A 19,231-nucleotide genomic window follows, 5' to 3' on the forward strand; every position below is an offset into this window, starting at 1 on the left:
TTAATATATATAAGAGAGTCTGTATTAATAAAGAATACTGCAGTAACCTTATTATCTTAATTAAGGCAGAAATGGCTTTTAAAGCCTAAATTAATAAGCTTATTAATAAGGGCATATATTAAGCTTTAGCCTTTAATAAGGTCTTATTTACTTTATATAATAGCATTATAGATATCTTGCTATATAATAAGGCAGAATTTATTTAAAAGCCTAATAAATATCTATATCTCTTTAGGCTTTATACTAGCTTCTATAAGTAGCTATATAGTCTGCTCTTAATTACTTATAATTTAATAATAAACTAGATATGCCCTTAGCCTATAGCTTGGCTTATAGTTATGTATATAAGTATAAGGGTTATAGCAATACTTAACTGCTTATTAAGTCTTATAACTGCTCTCTATAGCATTAATTAAGAAAAGGCAGGCTATATAGTATAATAAAGTCTTCTTCTTACTTGCCTAGTTAGACCTAGGCCCTCCTTTATAATTATATATATAAGTAACTATAAGAGCTTAACTAAAAGTCTTTGCCTTTAAAGATCTTTATATAATAAAGGTATAACTATATATACTTACCTATTTATTAATTACTATAAGTAACTTACTTTATAAGCTAAAAATAGCTTTTAGGGGGAGAGTATTATTAAGGAAGACTTTAAAAGCTTAATTTATTATAAATAAGGTAAATAAAGTGCTAATTAATAGAGAATTAGGTTAATAAAGATAACTAGATCTAGGATATATAAAAAATAGGGTCTTAAGCAGTTAATTGGCTTTAATTTGCTTATATAAGGCATTTTTAAATAATCAGGGTTACTAATATAATGATATCTTATTTGCACGGGTACCTGTGTGACTTTATTTGCACGGGTACCCGTGCGGGTATGGATGGCCATGAGCCTCTTCCATTAGTCATCTTCCCCGCACACCACTCGACACCGTCCAATGATTATCGAATGCTTCCTGCCAACGACCCCGTGACTCAGAGGCAGCTCCACTCCAGCGCAGGTAAACGTCAACACATATGCCGGAAGAGTCGGGAGTCACATTATTAGCATACCACATCGGACATAACAGCTTTGTTCATCTGTGTCTGCATGCCGCTTAGACTGTTTTTTCTTATGTGCTTTTCTGGAAGAGACCTCTCCACTTGGATCAATGAATCATCTGAACATGTCATCAGGCCAAATCCCATTAGAACTGATGCCTCAGCAGGCGAGAGCGGGCCCTGGACATGACTGGACAGGGGTCAGTGATCGAAAGACTAGGAAGAGGATGCAAGATCGGATCAATCAACGACTGAAGCGTTCGTCTAACTGGAGATTTCGTATACTTTGAAGAAAGCTAATCTTCCATTTGGCATAAACAGGACAGCGAAGAATAGCTAGAAGGGTTCAAGATTGCCTCTTGGAACAGGAGCAAAACATCAATGAACCCTTCACCGTCGATCAAAATGACAACCTTATACATGATCAGCAGTGCTACATGAGTAACTCGTCGTCAAAGACAAGTCATACAGCTATCCAATCATCATCCCAGTCATCAATGTCGATGCTCAAATCCTTTACCGCCTGCAAACCCGACTGCGATGAAACTGCGCAATTCATCTCCCAATTCTCCGCATGGGCACATCGAGAGTACCTAAGGGGTTTCCCCGAGGCTGATACGCTACTCAACCTCATTCAATTCAATACCACGAGAGCCCTTGTGTTAATTGCAAAGTCCATGGATCTCAGACAGGAAACCATGGCACCTGGCGCCCGATCGCGATTGCCCATTGCTGGAATCGATACCGTTATTTTTGACTCATTACCTCCCAGCTTGCAGCCAACAAATTTGCAACTCATCGTCAGTCACCATCCATGGGTTGATATTATACCAATAGCGGGAATACGTGACAATATTCTACTTCGTGACGAAGCCCTCTATGACAAAGCCGAGCTATGCCGCGACTTGAGAGGGTTTCAGCAAGTGGTACACGGTCATGGCGGCATGAAGACATGGAAAGACCCATGGGACCCCGATGGATGGGAATTCACCGAAGCCTTCGCGATTAAGTGGCCATGGGTCATTAGAGGATGCCACGAACTGCTTGAGAGCACAAATAACTGGCGAAGAATGAGGAATGAAGCGCCTCTGGGAAGCGGGTTCATATTCGGCGAACTGGATACATAGGTTTGTGTGAAAGATTGCTCCACCCCCCAGCCACGACATAGCAGCTATAACACGCTTAATAAGCCTAGCAGAGCCCCGTATTACTATCATCCATAAAGCCACAAACTGTTCAGTTCCGTCTTAGGCTGTCACAACCTAACCCGGCCCATGACTAAGCTTATGTGGAGCAAGTGAGGAAAGCTGCAATAGCGCTTATAACCGAATCTTGTGCCCTGTGGCGTGACGATTAAGTACAGCCGTAGAACCCCGATGTTCCCTTGTACTTTATCAGGCCAAGGCAGCAGGCACCTAATAGCCTATACAATAGACGCCTACACCCCGACCTCCAGCAGTATTAGTATGAACAAGTATAGAATACCGCTTCTAATTATAACACTAAAGCGCCCCTTAGCTATAGCGGTATAGATGAATATCTGTAATATACGGATTATTATAAAGGGAATTGTAATAGTAATGCTAATAGTTGAATACTTTTAATTAGCAGAAATAGCCACCAGGGGGATAAGAGATAAAAGAATAGTAAGATAGTCTATCCGACGAGCATGATAAAGAGGCCGACGTTATTGCATATTAGTGTATTAAGAGTTATAATATTCTCTCGGTTGTTAGCACTAATGAAGTCGGCGATAGAAATACTGATGCCTACCTAGTAAAGAAGATCGGGTGCTTGAAAATGCTATACAGATAAGATATTAAGGAAGATATTCCTGTTGTGAGGCGATACATTAGCGCATGAGTAATGACCAAGAGCGAAGTTCAGGGGAGACTCACGCTCCCCATAATCAATTCAGGAGGACGAAGGTCAGAAAGACAAGCTCAAGAGATTCGCGCACAAACACAGCAGCCCGGACCCCACGAGCGTCAGTTGTTAACATTGCCAGCATACAGCTTGCGATCGCAAGCCAGATGGCAGAGAAGATAGAGATGCTGAACCATGCGTTCTTGTTCTACACACCAAAAAGGATGCCGACGCCGAGAAAGGCGCTGAAGATAGGGATTTGGGCGGCGGCGACCCCGCGTCTCAAGTCAAAGAAGTGCTTCATCACGTTCTGAGGTGAGATGGAATAAGCGACAATAGTAATCGCAAGTTGCATGCAAAAAGAAGCACGAGAAGAAAGCCTTGTTTCCCATCTCCCAGGGCTCGATTGAAGTGGCAATATTTTTGGGAACCGCTTGCCTAATCAGGAACTGTTTTCGAGCTTCATGGGGTGACGTCCACGCCTAGAACCACAATCTCGAAAGAATTTCCCCTTACACAAGCGCCATTGTAAGCAAGGTTTCTGGTTGTGTGGGGCAGACTTGTCCTATTTGCGCTTAGGGGCCGACGTGCCAGTTGGTGAGCCATCCTCTCGGCCCTGATTTGCACTGCGTTACAGGGACGCAAGTCACTCAAACAACGCATGTTTTTGCGAAATTGAGACCTCCTGTGTCTTTCCGGCACCTCTTTCGAATCCGATGGGCGTGGGGTTACACAGATGCTATTCTGCATTTGGTAGTTGTTTCGAGCTGGACCACCACGACCACAGCCAATCTTAACTATCGCCCCAACCCCCGATCACAACTAGGCCCGTTGAATACGTATTCGCATATCTCGAATCCATTTCCTTTTTAGTGTCTTCAGACAAGTTCAATGCTGCTCAGGTAATGGTCGGAGTCGCACGAGTTGAAGCTGGCATTCTATAAAGCCAAGCTATTCCTAGACCAGCAACACCGATGTCAGCTCTCACTGACCGCATGTCGCACCGATAACGCTCCTGTGATGCCCTCGCTCTTGAAAACTACCTACCACTTCTTCTTTCATGCCAAAAGAAAACCCGGCCCGGCGCGCACGATGACTGACGCCGAGGGTAACACGACGACAGTGGAAGGTCAAGAATGCCGGCACCGCGCAACGATATCCCCCGAGCCGTGCCAGGACTGCAAACGCGAATCCAACCAGCAAGTCCGGTATCGGTGGCGTATCATCCTTGGTCTTGTGCTGCCGTTTGCCCTCTCAGCCCTCGACGTGACCATCATCGCCAGTGCATTACCTTGGATCGCTGCCGATTTCGACCGCGTTACCCAGCTCAACTGGATCATCGCCGCCTTCAACCTGACTGCGGCAGCCTTCATCCCTTTCTGGGGCCAGATGGCCGACATCTTTGGGCGACACTCTACTATCCAGGCCTGCATGATTCTGGCTCTCATTGGAGGGGGTGTCTGCACTGGGACGCCTCATGACGCGTTCCCGATGCTGTTGTTTGGGCGCGCGCTTCAGGGGATTGGTTGTGCTGGCATGAATGTCGTTATCCGCGCCATCGTCGCTGACAAGGTCCCGCTGCGCGAAGACGCATATACCTGGTCCATATTCTCGCTCGTCGGCGGGTGTTCCTACGCCATTGGGCCTGTTGTAGGAGGTAAGTCGCCTTGGTGTCCCTGTGAGCTTCTACAAAGGCTCATTTCATTGACATCCGCCAGGATACCTCACTAAAACAACTTGGCGATGGTGCTTCGGCATTAATCTTCCGATAGGGGCGGCAGGCTGCGTCGTTGTCTTCGTTTTCCTACGACCAGTTCTCCTCGGTCCACAGCCGCTCCCTCAGCTCGAAGAAACGACTTCAACAGGTTGCAAGTCCACCATGATGCAGCGTTTGGTCACTATTGACGCCAGCGGCCAGATTCTTTGCCTGTTAGGCTTCGGCCTGCTCGTCTTGGCGTTCACCTGGGCTGGCGCCACCTACGATTGGGACACACCATCCGTTCTCGTGCCCCTGATTGCCGGCTTTCTCATCATCTTCGCTTTCATCTGGTGGCAGCGCGAGATGGAACCGGCAGGAAGGCTCGCAAAGCTATTCCCACGGCAGCGGGCCATGATCCCCTGGCAAGTTATCAAAACCAGGGACATTGGGCTACTCTTCACCTCGTTTGCGTCGGGCATGGCCATGTACGCGGTCATGTATTTTTGCAGCCTGTACTTCACCATGGTGAAGCACCTACCGGCAAACGAGGCCGGCCGGGCGCTTCTTTTCTTCGTGCCCGGGATCGCGGGTAAGTGTGATGCCTGACGACGTTTATATCTTACGTTTGGTACGTGGGCGCCGAGCTGACAACGCTGTCCAACAGTCGGCGTGTGTATCGCCATCTTCATGTGCAACAATTGGCCGCGACAGACGTGGCATCCGATCATGGCGGGTTCTATCATCGAGGCTGTGGCCATTGCCCTCCTCGCGTGGGCCATGTGGGAGGAGCGCGATGGGGGCGTTTACGGAATGATGGCGATGGCTGGCGTGGGTGTAGGTGTACGTTTTATGCCAGGTAAGATGTGCCGCATATCGCAGTGCTCGTCAATTGACAAAACAAATCATCAGTTCCTCTGCACGGCATGGGCTTTTTCCCCCAGCAAATCTCTGCCATAGTCAGCCTAAGCCAGTTATCAGATCCCCTTGGCGGCACGCTTGGTCTCACCATCATGACGACCGTCTTTAACAACATTGTCAATTTCGGGGCCAATTCCACTACGTCTGGCAATGACTTCTTGGCACTGCAGAACTTGCCTCCAGAAGCAATTGCAGGGATCCAGGAGACCGCTAAGGAGGGTATCGTGTGGGCGTTCATCGCCATCTTCCCCTTCATGATCCTGTGCATTGTGGCAGCTGCGTTAATGGGTAGCGTGTACCTCACAACGGGCGCGGCAGACGAGGACGACAACGCAAATCAGATTTACGAGGGCGTGTATCTTTGGGCGCTGCTTCGCAAAGAGAAGATTGACAGAAACTCGGACAAGGTCAAAGTGACCCACCGAGCGACGTATGCCGAAAGGCCGAGTCTGCCGCGGCAAGAGCTGGAGCTGGAGCGCGAGTTCAGATTGACAACGACGGAACAGGCTTGCGGGAGTGGCTGGCCGTAGTAGTGCTGCTGCCACAGCCCCCTGGGGTCAATGGTACAAGCTTGACAGGAGTCGGCTCTTGTGTCAAGTCGGAAAGTTTCTTCCCTCTTTTAAACGTCTGGTGCCTTTTGAAAGGCCTGCGGCTGTCGAATTTTGAACATCCTAAACCAATGAATGATCCAAACTGTTTGGTGACCCTGTCCAGGACGCCTATCGACTATCTCGAGGTGGTCATTGTTGGCCGCTGTATCGACTTGTGTTGTCCCTCACTAAGTTGCCACCTCGGCTTTTTTTTTCAAATGAAAACTTGGCCACATCCGGCAGCAGTGTTGATAGGGCACGGCCGGTTTCCTCACTTACTGTCATATCGGTGTCAATATCCACCCGAAGCATGACTACCTTGATGTAACGGTTGCATTTAGCCGTTACGCCACAGGGCAAAAGATTGGGATATAATGGGTATCGTAGCAATTCGACTGGTGCTTTCAGCTGCTTCTAGAAGCCTTACAGCGCTGTTACGGTAATCAATCGTAACAATTGAGTTAAAAATTTAAAAAAGAATTAATTATGAATTTAGATTATTATTTAAAGTTAAATAACGTACACGATAAGCGGGTGCACCAGACAAGTGCATGCACCACTCCACTTTTCACTTTAAAAGCAGTTCTTTATATTATTCTTAAAAATCCAAATAAAGTCTAAAATAGCTAAAACTTGTGAAAACTATATAATAAATTATTATATATTCTATTATTAAGAATAAAATAAGAACCTCTTTATAAAGTTATTTAATTAGTAAAAGGTAATATATAACGGTCTAAGCAGTTAATATAAACCTCTTAACATTTAATTAAGTATAACACTAGAAATAACGTATACGATAAGCATGAGCCGCACTATACTGTATAACTGTAAAGCTACCTACCCCATACCCTTAAAGTTAGTTATAAGAATTGCAAATTATAAAGTATATAGTCTTGACTTTAGTATATATAAATATAATAGATGTTATTTTTTAAATATTTTATCAGTATACTTTTGAGATAAATATAGCTTTCTATATAATATAAATAGATATTTCTTTATATTTTTTATATTAATTATTAAAAGAATTATAATAAATACTAGTAATATATAGCTATTTAAGCAATGTATAATATGAATTATATGTATTTCAATGTTAACTTGAATTTTTAAGAAATCTTAGAAAAATAAAGTTTAAGGTAGTTTTCTTGATGCGGCGCATGCTTGTTTACGGCGCATGCTTATCATATACGTTACTTTAATTCTTCTTCTTGCTATTTGAGGCTAAAATTAGCTTCTGGCCAATAGCCTTCAAAGGATGGCCCAGGATGGTATGCTGTGAGACAGAGACAAGCGATAAGAATCATAGTGCCGTCGAGGACTAAAAACGCCGGTTCGCTCTCTGCAATCTTACTATGAAACCCTTTGCTTAACTCAGCGACACGAAAGGCGGTTCGAATAAGGATCGCAAGTGTACTAATGGCGAGACCTGGCTCATGATACTGTTAATATCAGGCTTGCATCATGATGGGGAAAGTTTGAACGCACAAGAACAGAACCTCCGAAACCGACTTGAAGCTTGCAGCGGAGCAAACCTACTCTGCCATTTGCTCCGATTCCTGACCACTTGGAAAGCAAAGTCGAAACAAAGGTAGGAGTATACGACGATGCCCACAAGATGTATCGAGAGGCCGGCCTTGAGAATAGACAGACCAGTGGCCCACATGGTGGCATCATCCCCTCCAACCAGCGCACCACCGGCTGATTGTAGCAGCAGAGCGAAAAAGTCGAGCAGTATAAATATGGTTGTGTATACCACCGGTCGGAACCGAGCAAGGTGTTGGCCATAGACCGGAATGATGCGGGCTAAGCAGAGGTAAATGGCCGCGCTGAGAAAGGCTGGCCCTATCGTAAGGGTGACAATGTACCTGCATCTTCAATTAATATCCATTGGGCGATTTATCGCGTCGTTTGCACGTACATGAGAAATAAATCGACGCCTTTACTCAGACCCATTCGAGCCGCGTAACCCAAGATCTCCAGGATGAGACCGCAGACCATACCTACCATAAAACCCCATGATTTGTGCTTTATGCCGAGAAAGAGCTGAACTGGGAGTAAAAGAGAGAAGCAAACCAGAAAAAAGGCATTGGCTCCTAGATTGTACCTGCGAGCCATGTTGATTGCAGATACGCTATCGAAATCGGTGCTCAGGAGTGATCACAAGTCAATACGAAGCGTATGCTGAGACCAATGCAGAAACGGGGAGCTTAGATATTTATTTCGAGTGGAAAGAAAAATCGACGACTTGTCGGGGCTCCTAAAGGAGCCCCAAATCTCCACGCATCGAGGCTGTGGCATGTTCCAGGAGTTATCGCACCTTGGCTCTCGCGTTACAGCAGGTCGGATGACATGAAGTTACGCGGGTATCTACTCTACCAGCTGTAAGTTATCACATGAAGCTAACTCAAATAGGCAACCGATTCGAGACTACCATGTCTCGAACAAGATTGTGGGTTCGAAAGAGTGGATTTCTGTCGCAGTAGGATATCCCGAGCCAATTGATCTTACCTCATCTAGCAAAGGTGCCTGATCTACCAGTGATTAGGTCTGATATTCCTTCTTCTACCCTACCAGTTTGTTCTGGTTTGTCGAGAGGATGTGATACGTATCGTAGTTTAGCGCTGTGAGCGGATTAATAATGTCCAAAGATTCGAAACAATTGCCTCAAAGGGAAGCTTGGCATCCGTGGCTAACGGAATTCCCGGCTCCCGCCCCCTCGCATCCACTGAAGGGAAATGAGCAAATGTGCCATTCAGAAGAGGTGTCATTATGCTTATCACCCCTTTGTCGGGGTTATGATCATATGTATATCTTGTCAGGCCGTCGTTTCGGACCAATTTCTGCACGGGAGCTTTCGTTGCACATCGTCCCAGGTACCTTTTCCGCATTTGTGAATAACGATGGAACGTTCCTTTCAACTGAGAGATGGCATCGCGGCTGCTCAGATACCGATATTTACCGTGTTCCTTTTGTTCGGTGTCTTCTTTGGTATACGGAATAAGGATGGCTGGATCAGCGTAGCCTTGTTCTCGTCCATTCGAATTGCAGGAGCAAGCTGCCTGCTGGCAGCCTTCGCAACGGGCAGCTCCAGTGTTTGGGCTGCAGCATTTGTTCTGGAATCGTTAGGCTTAGTTCTCCTCACGTTCGTCCTCCTCGGTCTTCTCAAGAGAACGTTAGTGCCCTCTCATACCACCATCTATCGACAACTTTGTTAGCTGACGCAGGGGCCCCATAGAAACGCTCACTTACACGTCCTTACGGACTGGCATTTTAAAATACCGGAGTTGATCTGCTGGGCGGGTATAGGCGTCTCTGTCGCCGACTATATTGGCGCCCGCCATCGCGAGGACCCAATGGCACCCAGCTCGCTATCAAGAGTCAGTGTTGGTCTTTTCGCTGCACTATTCGCGTGGACGGCCTTACTCTTCTTACGGCTTGTACGCGAATGGAAGCTGCTCTCAACTACGCAACGACGATGCATGATTGGTGTGGGCGCGGCGCTCCCATTCATGACAGTTCGAACGATACACATATTAGTTTACACGATCACAGCCAACGAAACCTTTAGTTCAGTGTCTGGAAGCGGAGTCATCTACCTAGTTATGACCATGTTGCCAGAGGTAGGCGTGTTGGCTTCAGTCGTTTGGGCGATGATGGGATTGCCATCAGGAACCAGGGACACACGAGCGAGCGTTCCAAGGTCTAGTGAGGACGAGAGGGATCTTGATAACTTGATAGATAGTAATGCAGCCCAGCGGGCTCTTTAAGTAGCAATACAAGGGCTCGCAGCAGGAGTGGCTGAATAAAACCAGAGGAACATATATAACTCCCCATAGCCGGCAGCAAGGCGTTCAATTACGAGGTAATTGGATTCCTAAATCGCATCGACTATCTAATCTAGAGGAACAGATCATTATTTAGTTCATTCTTGAACAAGATTTGCAAGGGTTCCCCCTATAACTACATTTTATTAAAGAAATAGCTAATTCTCTCTTTACTATCTAGAATATATAACTAGTTAGTAAGCACTAGGCTTATAACTTTATAAAATAAAACCTAGAGCTAAAGATATATTTTTTTTATAAATATAATTACTAAAGAGCTAAATCTAAAAATATAATATTTATTAATAATTAATTAAAGCTTATATAAAATATTATTATATAATATAATATTAATTTTATTAATATTTAGAACTTTTATAAGGCTAGCTTTATAATAGGTATTATTATATTTAAAATAGTTATTATAGGTTTAGAAAGACTTAACAGATTAAATTTAATATAAACTAAAACCTAAAAATAGATTATACTTATTTAAGTAATTAATATAAAAGGCCAGGCTATTAAGCTATGTATCGTTGGCGCGGTCTAGTATTACCTTGCTAACTTGCACTAAGAAGCTAATATACTAGGCGGCTAGGTTATTGCAATGAGCCAAAATCGCTGGATAGATAACGTACTGTGCCTTGAGTGGCTTAAGCACTTTAATCGGTCTACCACCAAGCGAATAAAGAATGACGTCTTCTGATCCTTAATGGCTATGAAAGTCGCCACTCTGTCAGTTTTAAAAGATATAGCAAGGCAAATAAGACTATTATGCTCTATATGCCGGCGTATTTATCCTATCTGCTCTAGTCTCTTAATATCAGGTACTTTAGGCCACTAAAGAAGGCATATAGTTAATAAATTAAGCATCTAATAAGATACTCTATAACTTATATTTTAAAGATTAAGTTCTTTCTTACTTTTTATATTACCTTTAAAGCTATTATTATAGAAAATAATATTAAAGGAGGCTTTAGAGAAGCTAGGCTTTCTCCTTTTAACCTAGAAAGTATAATTATAAAGCTTAATATAAAGTTATAGACTTTAAAGCCTATTAAAGAGGTTACTAAACCCTTAACCTTATAGGTTTTAAAGATACTAAAGACAGTACTTAAGGTTACATTTTAGTTTAAATATCTTATTAGATATATAAAGAGGTATTATAGTAGCTTTCTAGAGATAATTTTTAAAGCTATAAAGTGTTTCGAGAAGGGAATAAATATAGCTATATATAAGGTAGCTTTATTTATTAGAACAGAGACCATCGACAGGCAAATGAGATACTTAGCCGATGCCGAAAGGCAAAAAGGTCTAGGCTGCAGAAAGGAGAGGAGATAGCAGTAGTGGAAGTAAGACACGTTATTAACCAGATGGATATTGATATGCAGGTAGTGGCCAAAATGTCGAAAAGTGGTGGTCAAGGAAGGTGGGCACGACCAGGGGTTCGGCGCTGTGGTGTATGCGGGAAGACGGGATATAATATAAGAACATATCAGGCAGTGATTGAGATATCTGGTGAAAAGTATAGAAAGTAGTTTTAATTCATTCGATGGCTTGTGGCATTCTTGTTGAGATTCTAAGTCTTAATGTGAGGGAATCGTGATTAGCATACTGGGATGATTAGCAAGCTTGTTATGCATATTATAAGATTTTTTAAAAGTTTTAAAAAAAAAAACTTATATATAATACTTACTACTTAATAGAAATTATATATAGATTTTAGCTATTTATAATTAATATCTAGTTCTTAAGAAAGTTATTAAGAAATAATAATCTAAGGTATAAATGCTAGTTAACAAATTACAAAGTGCGGCGCTCGCATATCACATACCGGTACGTCAAGGTAAGGAACAAGAGCCATAATGAGTTTTTCTGTAAAAAGGATAAATAAATTTATAAACTATTACTTAACCGAGGAATATAGATTAATACTTATTATTAGTCGAAGTTGTATTTTTATTAGTAATCGCGCCTAGATAGTATATTCTCTAATTGCTCATGACGCTTTAAACCATGTTCAAAGTCGCAATATGCCGTGTGGTCACCCCGGGCGTACGCTTCATATACCCCGGCAACGCCCCGAGCCGCAATTGGGAGTTCCTGGCGCCAGGGTTCCCAGGCCCAGGGAATGTCACGAACCATGCCAGTGGAGAAGTCATGCAGCTCGATCTTGATAGCCCCCGAAGCCATAGTTCGAGGGGTTGTTCCTCCATCGGCAGTGAACTTGAGCTCACCTTTTTCTCCTGAAATAGTCCATGTGAGATTAGGTTCGCCAGGAAATGGAGGGCCTCGGTGGAAAGTGAGGAAAACTGTTGCGCCATTCTCAATGTATTGGGAAGGTCTCAGTAGGGCATTTACGGAGACAAGATCTGGTACATCAGACTCGACAGTCCCAACGATGACACCCGTCTTCGAAGTAAGTCCAACTTTGGGCCGCTGTAGCTGTAGCCTACTGCGGATATCATAGGTGTCCCCGAGCGCATATTGCAGGAACTCCCACACTGAGAAGTGTTAACCTAACAAGAATGGAATTTTGAGGAACCGAGAATGAGTGAAACTTACAGTGGCCGAATCCGATGGTGATCGCATTCCCTCCCATGGCTATCTGAGTAAAGTACCTCAAAGATTCTGGAACGGAATTATGGTTGCCCGTGCCTCCCCATGACTTCACGCCCGAGCTGAGGACCTTGCCGATGAGGCCATCTTCTAACAATTTGCGCACCCCGTTAATAGGGGCAGTGGCAGGACCCTGCAGTCCGACCACGCATTTAATATTCTGCATCCTGGCCAGGCTGGCAAGCTCCCGTACCTGCGAGATATTTGAAGCGAGTGGCCACTCTACAAATACCGCTTTGCCGGCAGACATGCTGGGCTTGATAGTCTCGTAATGGCGGTCAACACGAGTGCTACATACTACCAAGTCGATATTGGCATCCTGAGCCAGGTCGCTGGGATCGCCGTATGCTCGAGTGTCCGAGGGCAGGCCAAATGTCTTGATCGTCGAATGTGCTGACTCTACGCTCGAGTTGCAAAGGGCGACAATCTTGTAGTGAGCCCTGCCGTGAGGGGAGAGGAGGTAGGGTAGGTGGGCTGCGGCGGCCCAGCTGCCGAGGTTAGCGGACAGGCCGATGATTCCTAGCCGGATTGGAGCCATGGCATCGGTATGTTAGTGACTAAGTCTGAAATTAATCAGGAGGATTCTGACAGATCCAATGCTGGTGCGGGCAGTGATCGAACCAGCAGGGCCAATTTTCTGTAAAAGGTTTACAGTTCTACGATGATGGCGTTCGAGTAGGCCTGCTTTTATTAACGCAATTTTGCGTCAAGAAACAGCTGACTCGCCACGCCTGACGCTCGGTTCATATTGCCCTTACTTCCGCCACTCAGGGCGAGGCTGATCTATCTTAGATATGAATCAATAGCTACTTCTTATTTCATTTACGTAACCTAGTAATAGAAGTCCTTGCAGTTCTCACACCTACAAGTCGAGGTTTGGCAATCATTACACTGGTTTGCCTATCTTGCATGATTCTTTGCTACGTAGCACTCTGCAAGGATGCGCCAATATAGCACTGCCGCTATCAAGGTCCACCATACTATTGAGTAAAAGAGAGTGCCCCCCTAAGAGCTCTACAAGTACTGATTCCTACCTATCACCTTGACGCTTTGAAGTCCGCCCTCTGTGTAATTAGCGCGTCAGTAGGTTGCAGTAGCGCTAAACGTTAATAGAGGTACACCTGCTTACAGCATTGGGCATACCGAGACATGGGGGCCCAGGCTCTGCGTTGACTGTGAGTTCTTCGGCTTTCCGGAAAGGATCGTTCAGATAACAGACAGCTCGATTGAATCAAGTCATCCAATGCTACAGTTCATCTTGTAAATGGATAAGAGAGTAAAATTTAGAGCGGAGAATTAATTGATGTAAAGGACTACCGTAGCAGAACCTTCATTGGCATTGAAGGCACCACCTGGCTGTTGTGCCGGCCAGTTAACGAGAGAACGCCGACAGTTCCCCACTTCTTTGATACCTGGACTGTCCACTAACACGTCAAGGGTAGTGATCTAGAACCCAAGGCGCTGATCCGCCGTAGGAATATCCTCTTTCTTGTGACTCCTGAAAAAACCCTCGAGATTGGTTGTGGCGACGGTAGGGTATTTCTGGCTGTCAAGGTTATCCCCAAGGGTTGCAATTCCGTTAGTGCACCAATACGCAAAGCATCTGAGCCCGACTGTTAGTGCATCTCGGACCAAAACATACAGAACTGGTAGAGGAAAGCTTACCCAGGAGCCCAAGTCATTACGTCGTTCGGATCCTTCTCGAACTGACTTCTAACGGTGCTGTAGAGCTCGTCAAGGGATCCAAGACGCTTTAGATGCAGGGGGCTTTGGTAAACTTTCTCGTAGTTTGCCTTGATTTCCACGGCGCTCTTGCAATCCCCCCGGACTAGTTCTGTCAGCTGATTTGTTCTAGTACGCTGCCTGAGAAACGTTCTACCCACAGCGAAAGATACCGGAGGCGTTTTTATCGACTATCAGAGCTGCGGTATAGGCCGCGGCGGTCTCATACGTCGTCAGCTCCCATTTCTCGTTGCCCGTGCCCCAGTAGCTAATTGTTTCATTGCTGCTATCAAATATGTGGAAGAACGGGCTCCAGAAGGTCTCCATCAAGGCCCCAACCAGAACATGAACTCCCATAACCTTCTTCTCTACCAAGTATTTCTTGATGATCTTGGCCGACTCTTTTGGAAATAGCTCGCCGTCCGGGATTTTGGTGTAGTCGACGGCAAAATCGCTGGGTACGTATCGCGGAACACCTTCCTTGATGCACGCGTCAATCAGGATTTTCTGGCCTCGAGTCATGACATCGGTGTCGCCGTAATAGCAGCAGATGAGAATATCGCAACCGCGAGCCAAGGCTTGAGCGGCGTCCTCGTCATCATATTCACCCTGAACTATATCAATGTTGTAACTGTCAAGGGCTGCCTGTGGAAGTTTCTTTGGGCTCCTGCAGAAACCTTTGATGGTCACATCCGGATATTCCTGTAGTGCCTTGACCACACACTGTGCAAATTTAGCTGTGAGACCGGCAACACCAACAACAGTCATGATGAGTTGTTAAAGCAAACCTCAGGACGTAAGGATAAGAGAATGAAACAACAGATAACCGATGAGGAGGAAGATAATTTTCGGTGTTGGGGAGTGATGAGGTTAAAAAGCCCAAGGCAATGCTAAGACTTTTGGAACTACTTAAATGGCGACATGGAACCTGAGCCTTTTCGCTGATAAATCAGCATTTCCAATGCATTGCTAGTGGGTCGAGTGGGGGGCAGATAGAAAAGGGGAAAAGGGGAAAAGGGAAAAAGGAGTGAAATAGGAAAATTGGTTTTTTTCTTTTTTTTTTTTTTTGGGGGGGGGTATGATCTTTTCTTTAAATTTCTCGACACGAACTGAAGGCTTTTGCTGAATATCTGTCACGTTCCAGTCTCTTATAATACTTAGTAGGAGGGGGCAACGGCTGATCGTCGCTTCGTGAACCTATTGAGTCCTATGGTGCGCCACCTCGTCCCAAAGACCTCGTAAGCACAAAAATCCCGTCACACTAGCTTTTGCTGTTTGATAGCATGGTCAATTAGGCACAATACGCATATATTTCATCTGCTCCCCGGAAATCTAATATATTGAAGTGCTTTAATTGTATCAGTAATCAAGAACTTGACATAGACACGCAGCTCAGGGGGCGGTCTTCCTAAACTCAATCAAATTCTTGTCGCCAAAGGCTGACGCGAGACGCTCGTCTTGGATCACACGCAGGTACCAATCCGTAGTCAGACTATATTTGCCCCTCAGCTCCGTGTCAATGACTTGAGTGAAGCCCCAGTACAGCCCCGCGACAACCGAAATGTCGGCCAGGCTAAGCTGCTGCGTGGCAATGTATTGGCGGCCTTGTAGCTGCTTCTCCAGTACTTCAAGGGATATAGTGAGACGTTGGAAGCAGGCTTTCTCGGATTCTTCGTTAAAAGAGGCCATGCCGTACCGCCACATGACCATGGCCGTCAGGGGCTCGAACAGCTCGTGGTCGGCAAAGCTGATCCACTGCCTGATGACAGCTCGCTCTCCTGCGGCGGAACCCAGCAGTTGGGCGCTTGCAGGGCCGCACTCGGCAGCATATTGGGCGATGGCGTCAGACTCGAAAAGGGCGAGTCCTTCGTCAATGGATCTGAAAGTGGGAACTCTGCCCAAGGGGAAGTTGGCGAGGAACTCGGGAGTTTTGTTCGTCTTGCCCATGACAAAGTCGGGGGCGTGGTCAATCGTGCGACCATTCATTGCTGCCACGGCCTGGACCTATGTAGGGTGTCAGCGAGGGGCAAGGCAGATCAAGGAGACCGGATCCTGGGGGAAGCATTGGCGGAATTGGTCGCACTATACCTTCATGGCCCTGGGATTGAATGGGTAAGTCCAGATGGTTCCAATTGAGCCCATGATGGCAGATGGGATGGTTGGCGGATGTCGTCGTAGGTGAGTCAGCAAGCAAGTATGACAGTGGACGAGTGAAGAACCTAGAAAAGACTTGCGTTCAAATCCTCGAAGGTGCTCAAGAACGTCACGATGCGGTATTTATTTTTGCAGAACACACCAGCGCTCCTGTCCCCCCGACCGCTTTTATTGAGTTCCTTCTCTCAAGATTGAAGCTTGATTAGGTAACTCCTGACGGACGTTATAGTTAACACCGTCAACAGGCCCCGCTCGTCCCCGTTCCGAGATTGACCCACCCCGGTGGCGCCGCAAGCGGAGCCTAGTCCCGTCAGTAACTTGCATTAGCTCCTGAAGAGGAAACTTTGGTTCGAGGTATTAGCGGAAACCATCGTCAGTTGGTTGCATGATTAAGGAGGATGTGACATGAGAACTTGTACACACAAGTACAAGAGACAGTCAGCTGAATACACTTTAATTTGCCAAGAGTCAAGATGTCTCACTACTTTGCAAACGTCAACTGTTGGCTAGACCATCCAGAGCAAAAGCAAGTGGTCATGGCCACTCGCCATGCAAGGTCGACCGGATCCACGGCCGACCGTAATATCGTAAGTGCAGTAGAGTATTACCAGGGAGAATAGCAAATAGAAAACAGTATTGAATTGAACCACAGAAATATGTCTAAGCAGCTTTCGGGCTTTCAGGAGGTGGACCTTTCGACCAGAGTACGACCGCACCGCGCGGGGCCCTCAAAGCGTAACGACAATCTTCTTTGCAGACACACCTTTGCTCTGTTTATCCATAGCACTCTGCACGTCGTTCAGACCGTATCCAGAAACCAAGGGATCGGGCTTGGCCTGAAAGGAGCCACTCTTTAGGGCTTCGGGAATGAACCTCTTCCAGATCCATTCACCGATATGTTGGTTGGGCTCCTGGATGATAGCAAAAGCAACGACTGCGTAGTACTGTCAGAATTACAAGCATTAAGAATCAGGTGGCTTCTCACCGTAACTAGGGCTGAATCGCTCGGTGCTCTTGCTGCTCGGGAGGACGCTGGCAACAGGAACCTTCTTGTCAAGTCGGTCAAGGATGGCAGACACAGCATCGAAGCTAGCATCCTCACCGATGGCATCATAGACTCCAATGAAGTCGGTTTTCTCGAGGGCGGTGGTAATGTCTTCGACAACGGTGGGAGACTTGTAGTCGAAGACAAAATTAGCACCCAGGCTCTCCACTAGTTTATGGTTGGCCGGGGAAGCTGTGCTGATGACTGCCACACCAGAAGCAGCAGCTAGTTGAATGGCCGTTGCGCCTACGGATGACGCGCCACCTCATATCAAGATGGTCTTCCCATCCTTAGCAGGCTTCTTGACCAAGGGCAGCGGCAGGTTGAGAAGGTTCTTGGTGAATAAACCGGCGCAGGCTGTCGAGATGGCAAGAGGAAGGACGACAGCCTCTTCGAAAGTCATCGAGTCGGGAATGGGAGATACCAAGGAATCAGTGGCAACTGGATAGCATTGGAAAGCCGAGTTGGCGGGGTTTCTGGTCATGAGGCCATGACAATGCCTGTTTCATCCCGCTCAAGTATGAGTAATTTGTGCTGGCACCTCGGTCGTGCTATGAAGAGTTGAACTTACGCAATGACTCTGTCGCCCTTCTTGAAACGCGTGACGCCTGCTCCGACCTCCTCCACGAAGCCAGCCGCGTCTTCACCTAGAATAAATCTGACAGATATTTCCCGTGGATCCTACATGTGTCAGCACACGAATCGTTGACCGTCGCATCGAAGGAGAAGCGGGAGACTTACTGAATCTTCCAATCCACAGGGTTCTGGCAGGTACATCCGTTAGTTGGGCTATAATTCCAGTCGAGATATCAAACAGGGAGGAAACCAACAATTGAGACAGCAGCATTGTTGATGACAATCTCTCCGGGGCCTGCAGATGGCTTAGGTGCTCCCCGTATGTTGAGAGGATAGCTGGAGGGTGAGTCGATCCAGGCAGCCTTGTTCTCGGCCATCGTGTGCGGTACGCTCTGTTGCTTGCAAGTTGTGTATTTACACGATGAGGAGAAGGTAGCCTGTGTGGGAGGGGAAATCAATGGGTTCATATAGAGAGTGCTAGGATGTACAATTATCGAAGAACCCCAAGTCTTTTGAATTAGTAAGGCTTGTGGGCTTTTCGGTACCGTACACCATGTACTGCTGCCAGGCAAGAAATGACTCTCCCGGACGGGCGCATGCTTACAATAATGGCACTTCCAGGTGGGTCGGATACCGTTCGCACCCTTGTAGTGTACGTTTCGTTGCCCTGCAATGTCTCAAGTATTTGACACGCCTGGCGTCGGCTTCCGCGACACATGCTCCGGGTCCCACTTAGTTCAATATATCCATTGTGATCCAAGGTGAAGTCGCTTCCTATCTGACCAATAATATAGATGACATCTGTCCTGAGTCAATTCTTTTGGGATGGCAGGTACTCTTTCCCCATATGAGTTCCAGTAATTGGCTCATATCCATGCAACCTATAAACTCTGTGCCCTCTAGTAGGTCAAGAGATGCTTGTCACTTGTTGTCTGTTCTATGTTAAGATCGAGTAACGTGTCAGCCCGAGGTTGGGTATTAGTGCTCTGTGGCTTTGGTAGTGTGTAGCAAAAGCCTACTAAAAGGGAGTGACAGGACTACGCGTGGGCTTCTACAACATACCAACTTCTTGAAGCTCAAGACGGCTATTTTGTAGTTTTCCTCTGACCTCTACTTTCTTTTTCCTTGTTGATTCCAGACGCATTCAACCCCCGCCCTGATA

The 19,231-nt window shown here is 46.1% G+C and overlaps 8 protein-coding genes across 8 annotated transcripts; 3 read left to right on the forward strand and 5 right to left on the reverse strand.

Moving 5' to 3' along the window:
• Positions 1-1,175: 1,175 nt before the first annotated feature.
• Positions 1,176-2,177, forward strand: BKA55DRAFT_592553 (uncharacterized protein; the record flags this gene model as incomplete). The annotated part of the gene is made up of 2 exons (XM_046195411.1): positions 1,176-1,308; positions 1,522-2,177. 2 exons carry the CDS (start codon positions 1,176-1,178, stop codon positions 2,175-2,177), a joined length of 789 nt encoding a protein of 262 aa, XP_046050737.1.
• Positions 2,178-4,008: 1,831 nt separating this feature from the next.
• On the forward strand, positions 4,009-6,199 carry BKA55DRAFT_662406 (major facilitator superfamily domain-containing protein; the record flags this gene model as incomplete). The annotated part of the gene is made up of 6 exons (XM_046197633.1): positions 4,009-4,573; positions 4,635-5,204; positions 5,280-5,471; positions 5,525-5,649; positions 5,704-5,963; positions 6,040-6,199. The coding sequence occupies 6 exons, from the start codon at positions 4,009-4,011 to the stop codon at positions 6,197-6,199; spliced, it is 1,872 nt and encodes a 623-aa protein (XP_046050738.1).
• Positions 6,200-7,340: 1,141 nt separating this feature from the next.
• BKA55DRAFT_592555 (RTA-like protein) lies at positions 7,341-8,244 on the reverse strand (the record flags this gene model as incomplete). The annotated part of the gene is made up of 3 exons (XM_046195412.1): positions 7,341-7,555; positions 7,615-7,994; positions 8,048-8,244. The coding sequence occupies 3 exons, from the start codon at positions 8,242-8,244 to the stop codon at positions 7,341-7,343; spliced, it is 792 nt and encodes a 263-aa protein (XP_046050739.1).
• A 785-nt stretch (positions 8,245-9,029) lies between these two features.
• On the forward strand, positions 9,030-9,896 carry BKA55DRAFT_688185 (uncharacterized protein; the record flags this gene model as incomplete). The annotated part of the gene is made up of 2 exons (XM_046199172.1): positions 9,030-9,301; positions 9,365-9,896. 2 exons carry the CDS (start codon positions 9,030-9,032, stop codon positions 9,894-9,896), a joined length of 804 nt encoding a protein of 267 aa, XP_046050740.1.
• Positions 9,897-11,867: 1,971 nt separating this feature from the next.
• BKA55DRAFT_662407 (uncharacterized protein) lies at positions 11,868-13,404 on the reverse strand. The gene is made up of 2 exons (XM_046197634.1): positions 12,519-13,404; positions 11,868-12,457 (listed from the first exon to the last, which is right to left on the reverse strand). Exons 1-2 carry the CDS (start codon positions 13,108-13,110, stop codon positions 11,916-11,918), a joined length of 1,134 nt encoding a protein of 377 aa, XP_046050741.1. The 5' UTR covers positions 13,111-13,404; the 3' UTR covers positions 11,868-11,915.
• A 506-nt stretch (positions 13,405-13,910) lies between these two features.
• Positions 13,911-15,306, reverse strand: BKA55DRAFT_736568 (uncharacterized protein). The gene is made up of 3 exons (XM_046201334.1): positions 14,456-15,306; positions 14,238-14,400; positions 13,911-14,175 (listed from the first exon to the last, which is right to left on the reverse strand). The coding sequence occupies exons 1-3, from the start codon at positions 15,060-15,062 to the stop codon at positions 14,019-14,021; spliced, it is 927 nt and encodes a 308-aa protein (XP_046050742.1). The 5' UTR covers positions 15,063-15,306; the 3' UTR covers positions 13,911-14,018.
• Positions 15,307-15,686: 380 nt separating this feature from the next.
• On the reverse strand, positions 15,687-16,493 carry BKA55DRAFT_725392 (glutathione S-transferase; the record flags this gene model as incomplete). Its single annotated transcript, XM_046201110.1, has 2 exons — positions 16,383-16,493; positions 15,687-16,298 (listed from the first exon to the last, which is right to left on the reverse strand). Exons 1-2 carry the CDS (start codon positions 16,434-16,436, stop codon positions 15,687-15,689), a joined length of 666 nt encoding a protein of 221 aa, XP_046050743.1. The 5' UTR covers positions 16,437-16,493.
• A 683-nt stretch (positions 16,494-17,176) lies between these two features.
• BKA55DRAFT_592559 (chaperonin 10-like protein) lies at positions 17,177-18,446 on the reverse strand (the record flags this gene model as incomplete). Its single annotated transcript, XM_046195413.1, has 6 exons — positions 17,177-17,382; positions 17,434-17,757; positions 17,842-17,993; positions 18,065-18,151; positions 18,235-18,257; positions 18,324-18,446. 6 exons carry the CDS (start codon positions 18,444-18,446, stop codon positions 17,177-17,179), a joined length of 915 nt encoding a protein of 304 aa, XP_046050744.1.
• Between the last annotated feature and the right edge of the window lie 785 nt (positions 18,447-19,231).

The sequence above is a fragment of the Fusarium redolens genome, assembly GCF_020744475.1.
Source record: "Fusarium redolens strain MPI-CAGE-AT-0023 chromosome Unknown BKA55scaffold_6, whole genome shotgun sequence".
Taxonomy (NCBI): domain Eukaryota; kingdom Fungi; phylum Ascomycota; class Sordariomycetes; order Hypocreales; family Nectriaceae; genus Fusarium; species Fusarium redolens.

Coding starts and splice junctions, on each gene's coding strand:
- BKA55DRAFT_662407 (XM_046197634.1), bottom strand. CDS start 13,110: ATGGCTCCAATCCGGCTAGGAATCATCGGCCTGTCCGCTAACCTCGGC. Junction 12,458..12,518: donor CACCATCGGATTCGGCCACT/GTAAGTTTCACT, acceptor AACACTTCTCAG/TGTGGGAGTTCCTGCAATAT.
- BKA55DRAFT_736568 (XM_046201334.1), bottom strand. CDS start 15,062: ATGACTGTTGTTGGTGTTGCCGGTCTCACAGCTAAATTTGCACAGTGT. Junction 14,401..14,455: donor CGCCTCCGGTATCTTTCGCT/GTGGGTAGAACG, acceptor TGACAGAACTAG/TCCGGGGGGATTGCAAGAGC. Junction 14,176..14,237: donor GTAATGACTTGGGCTCCTGG/GTAAGCTTTCCT, acceptor AGTCGGGCTCAG/ATGCTTTGCGTATTGGTGCA.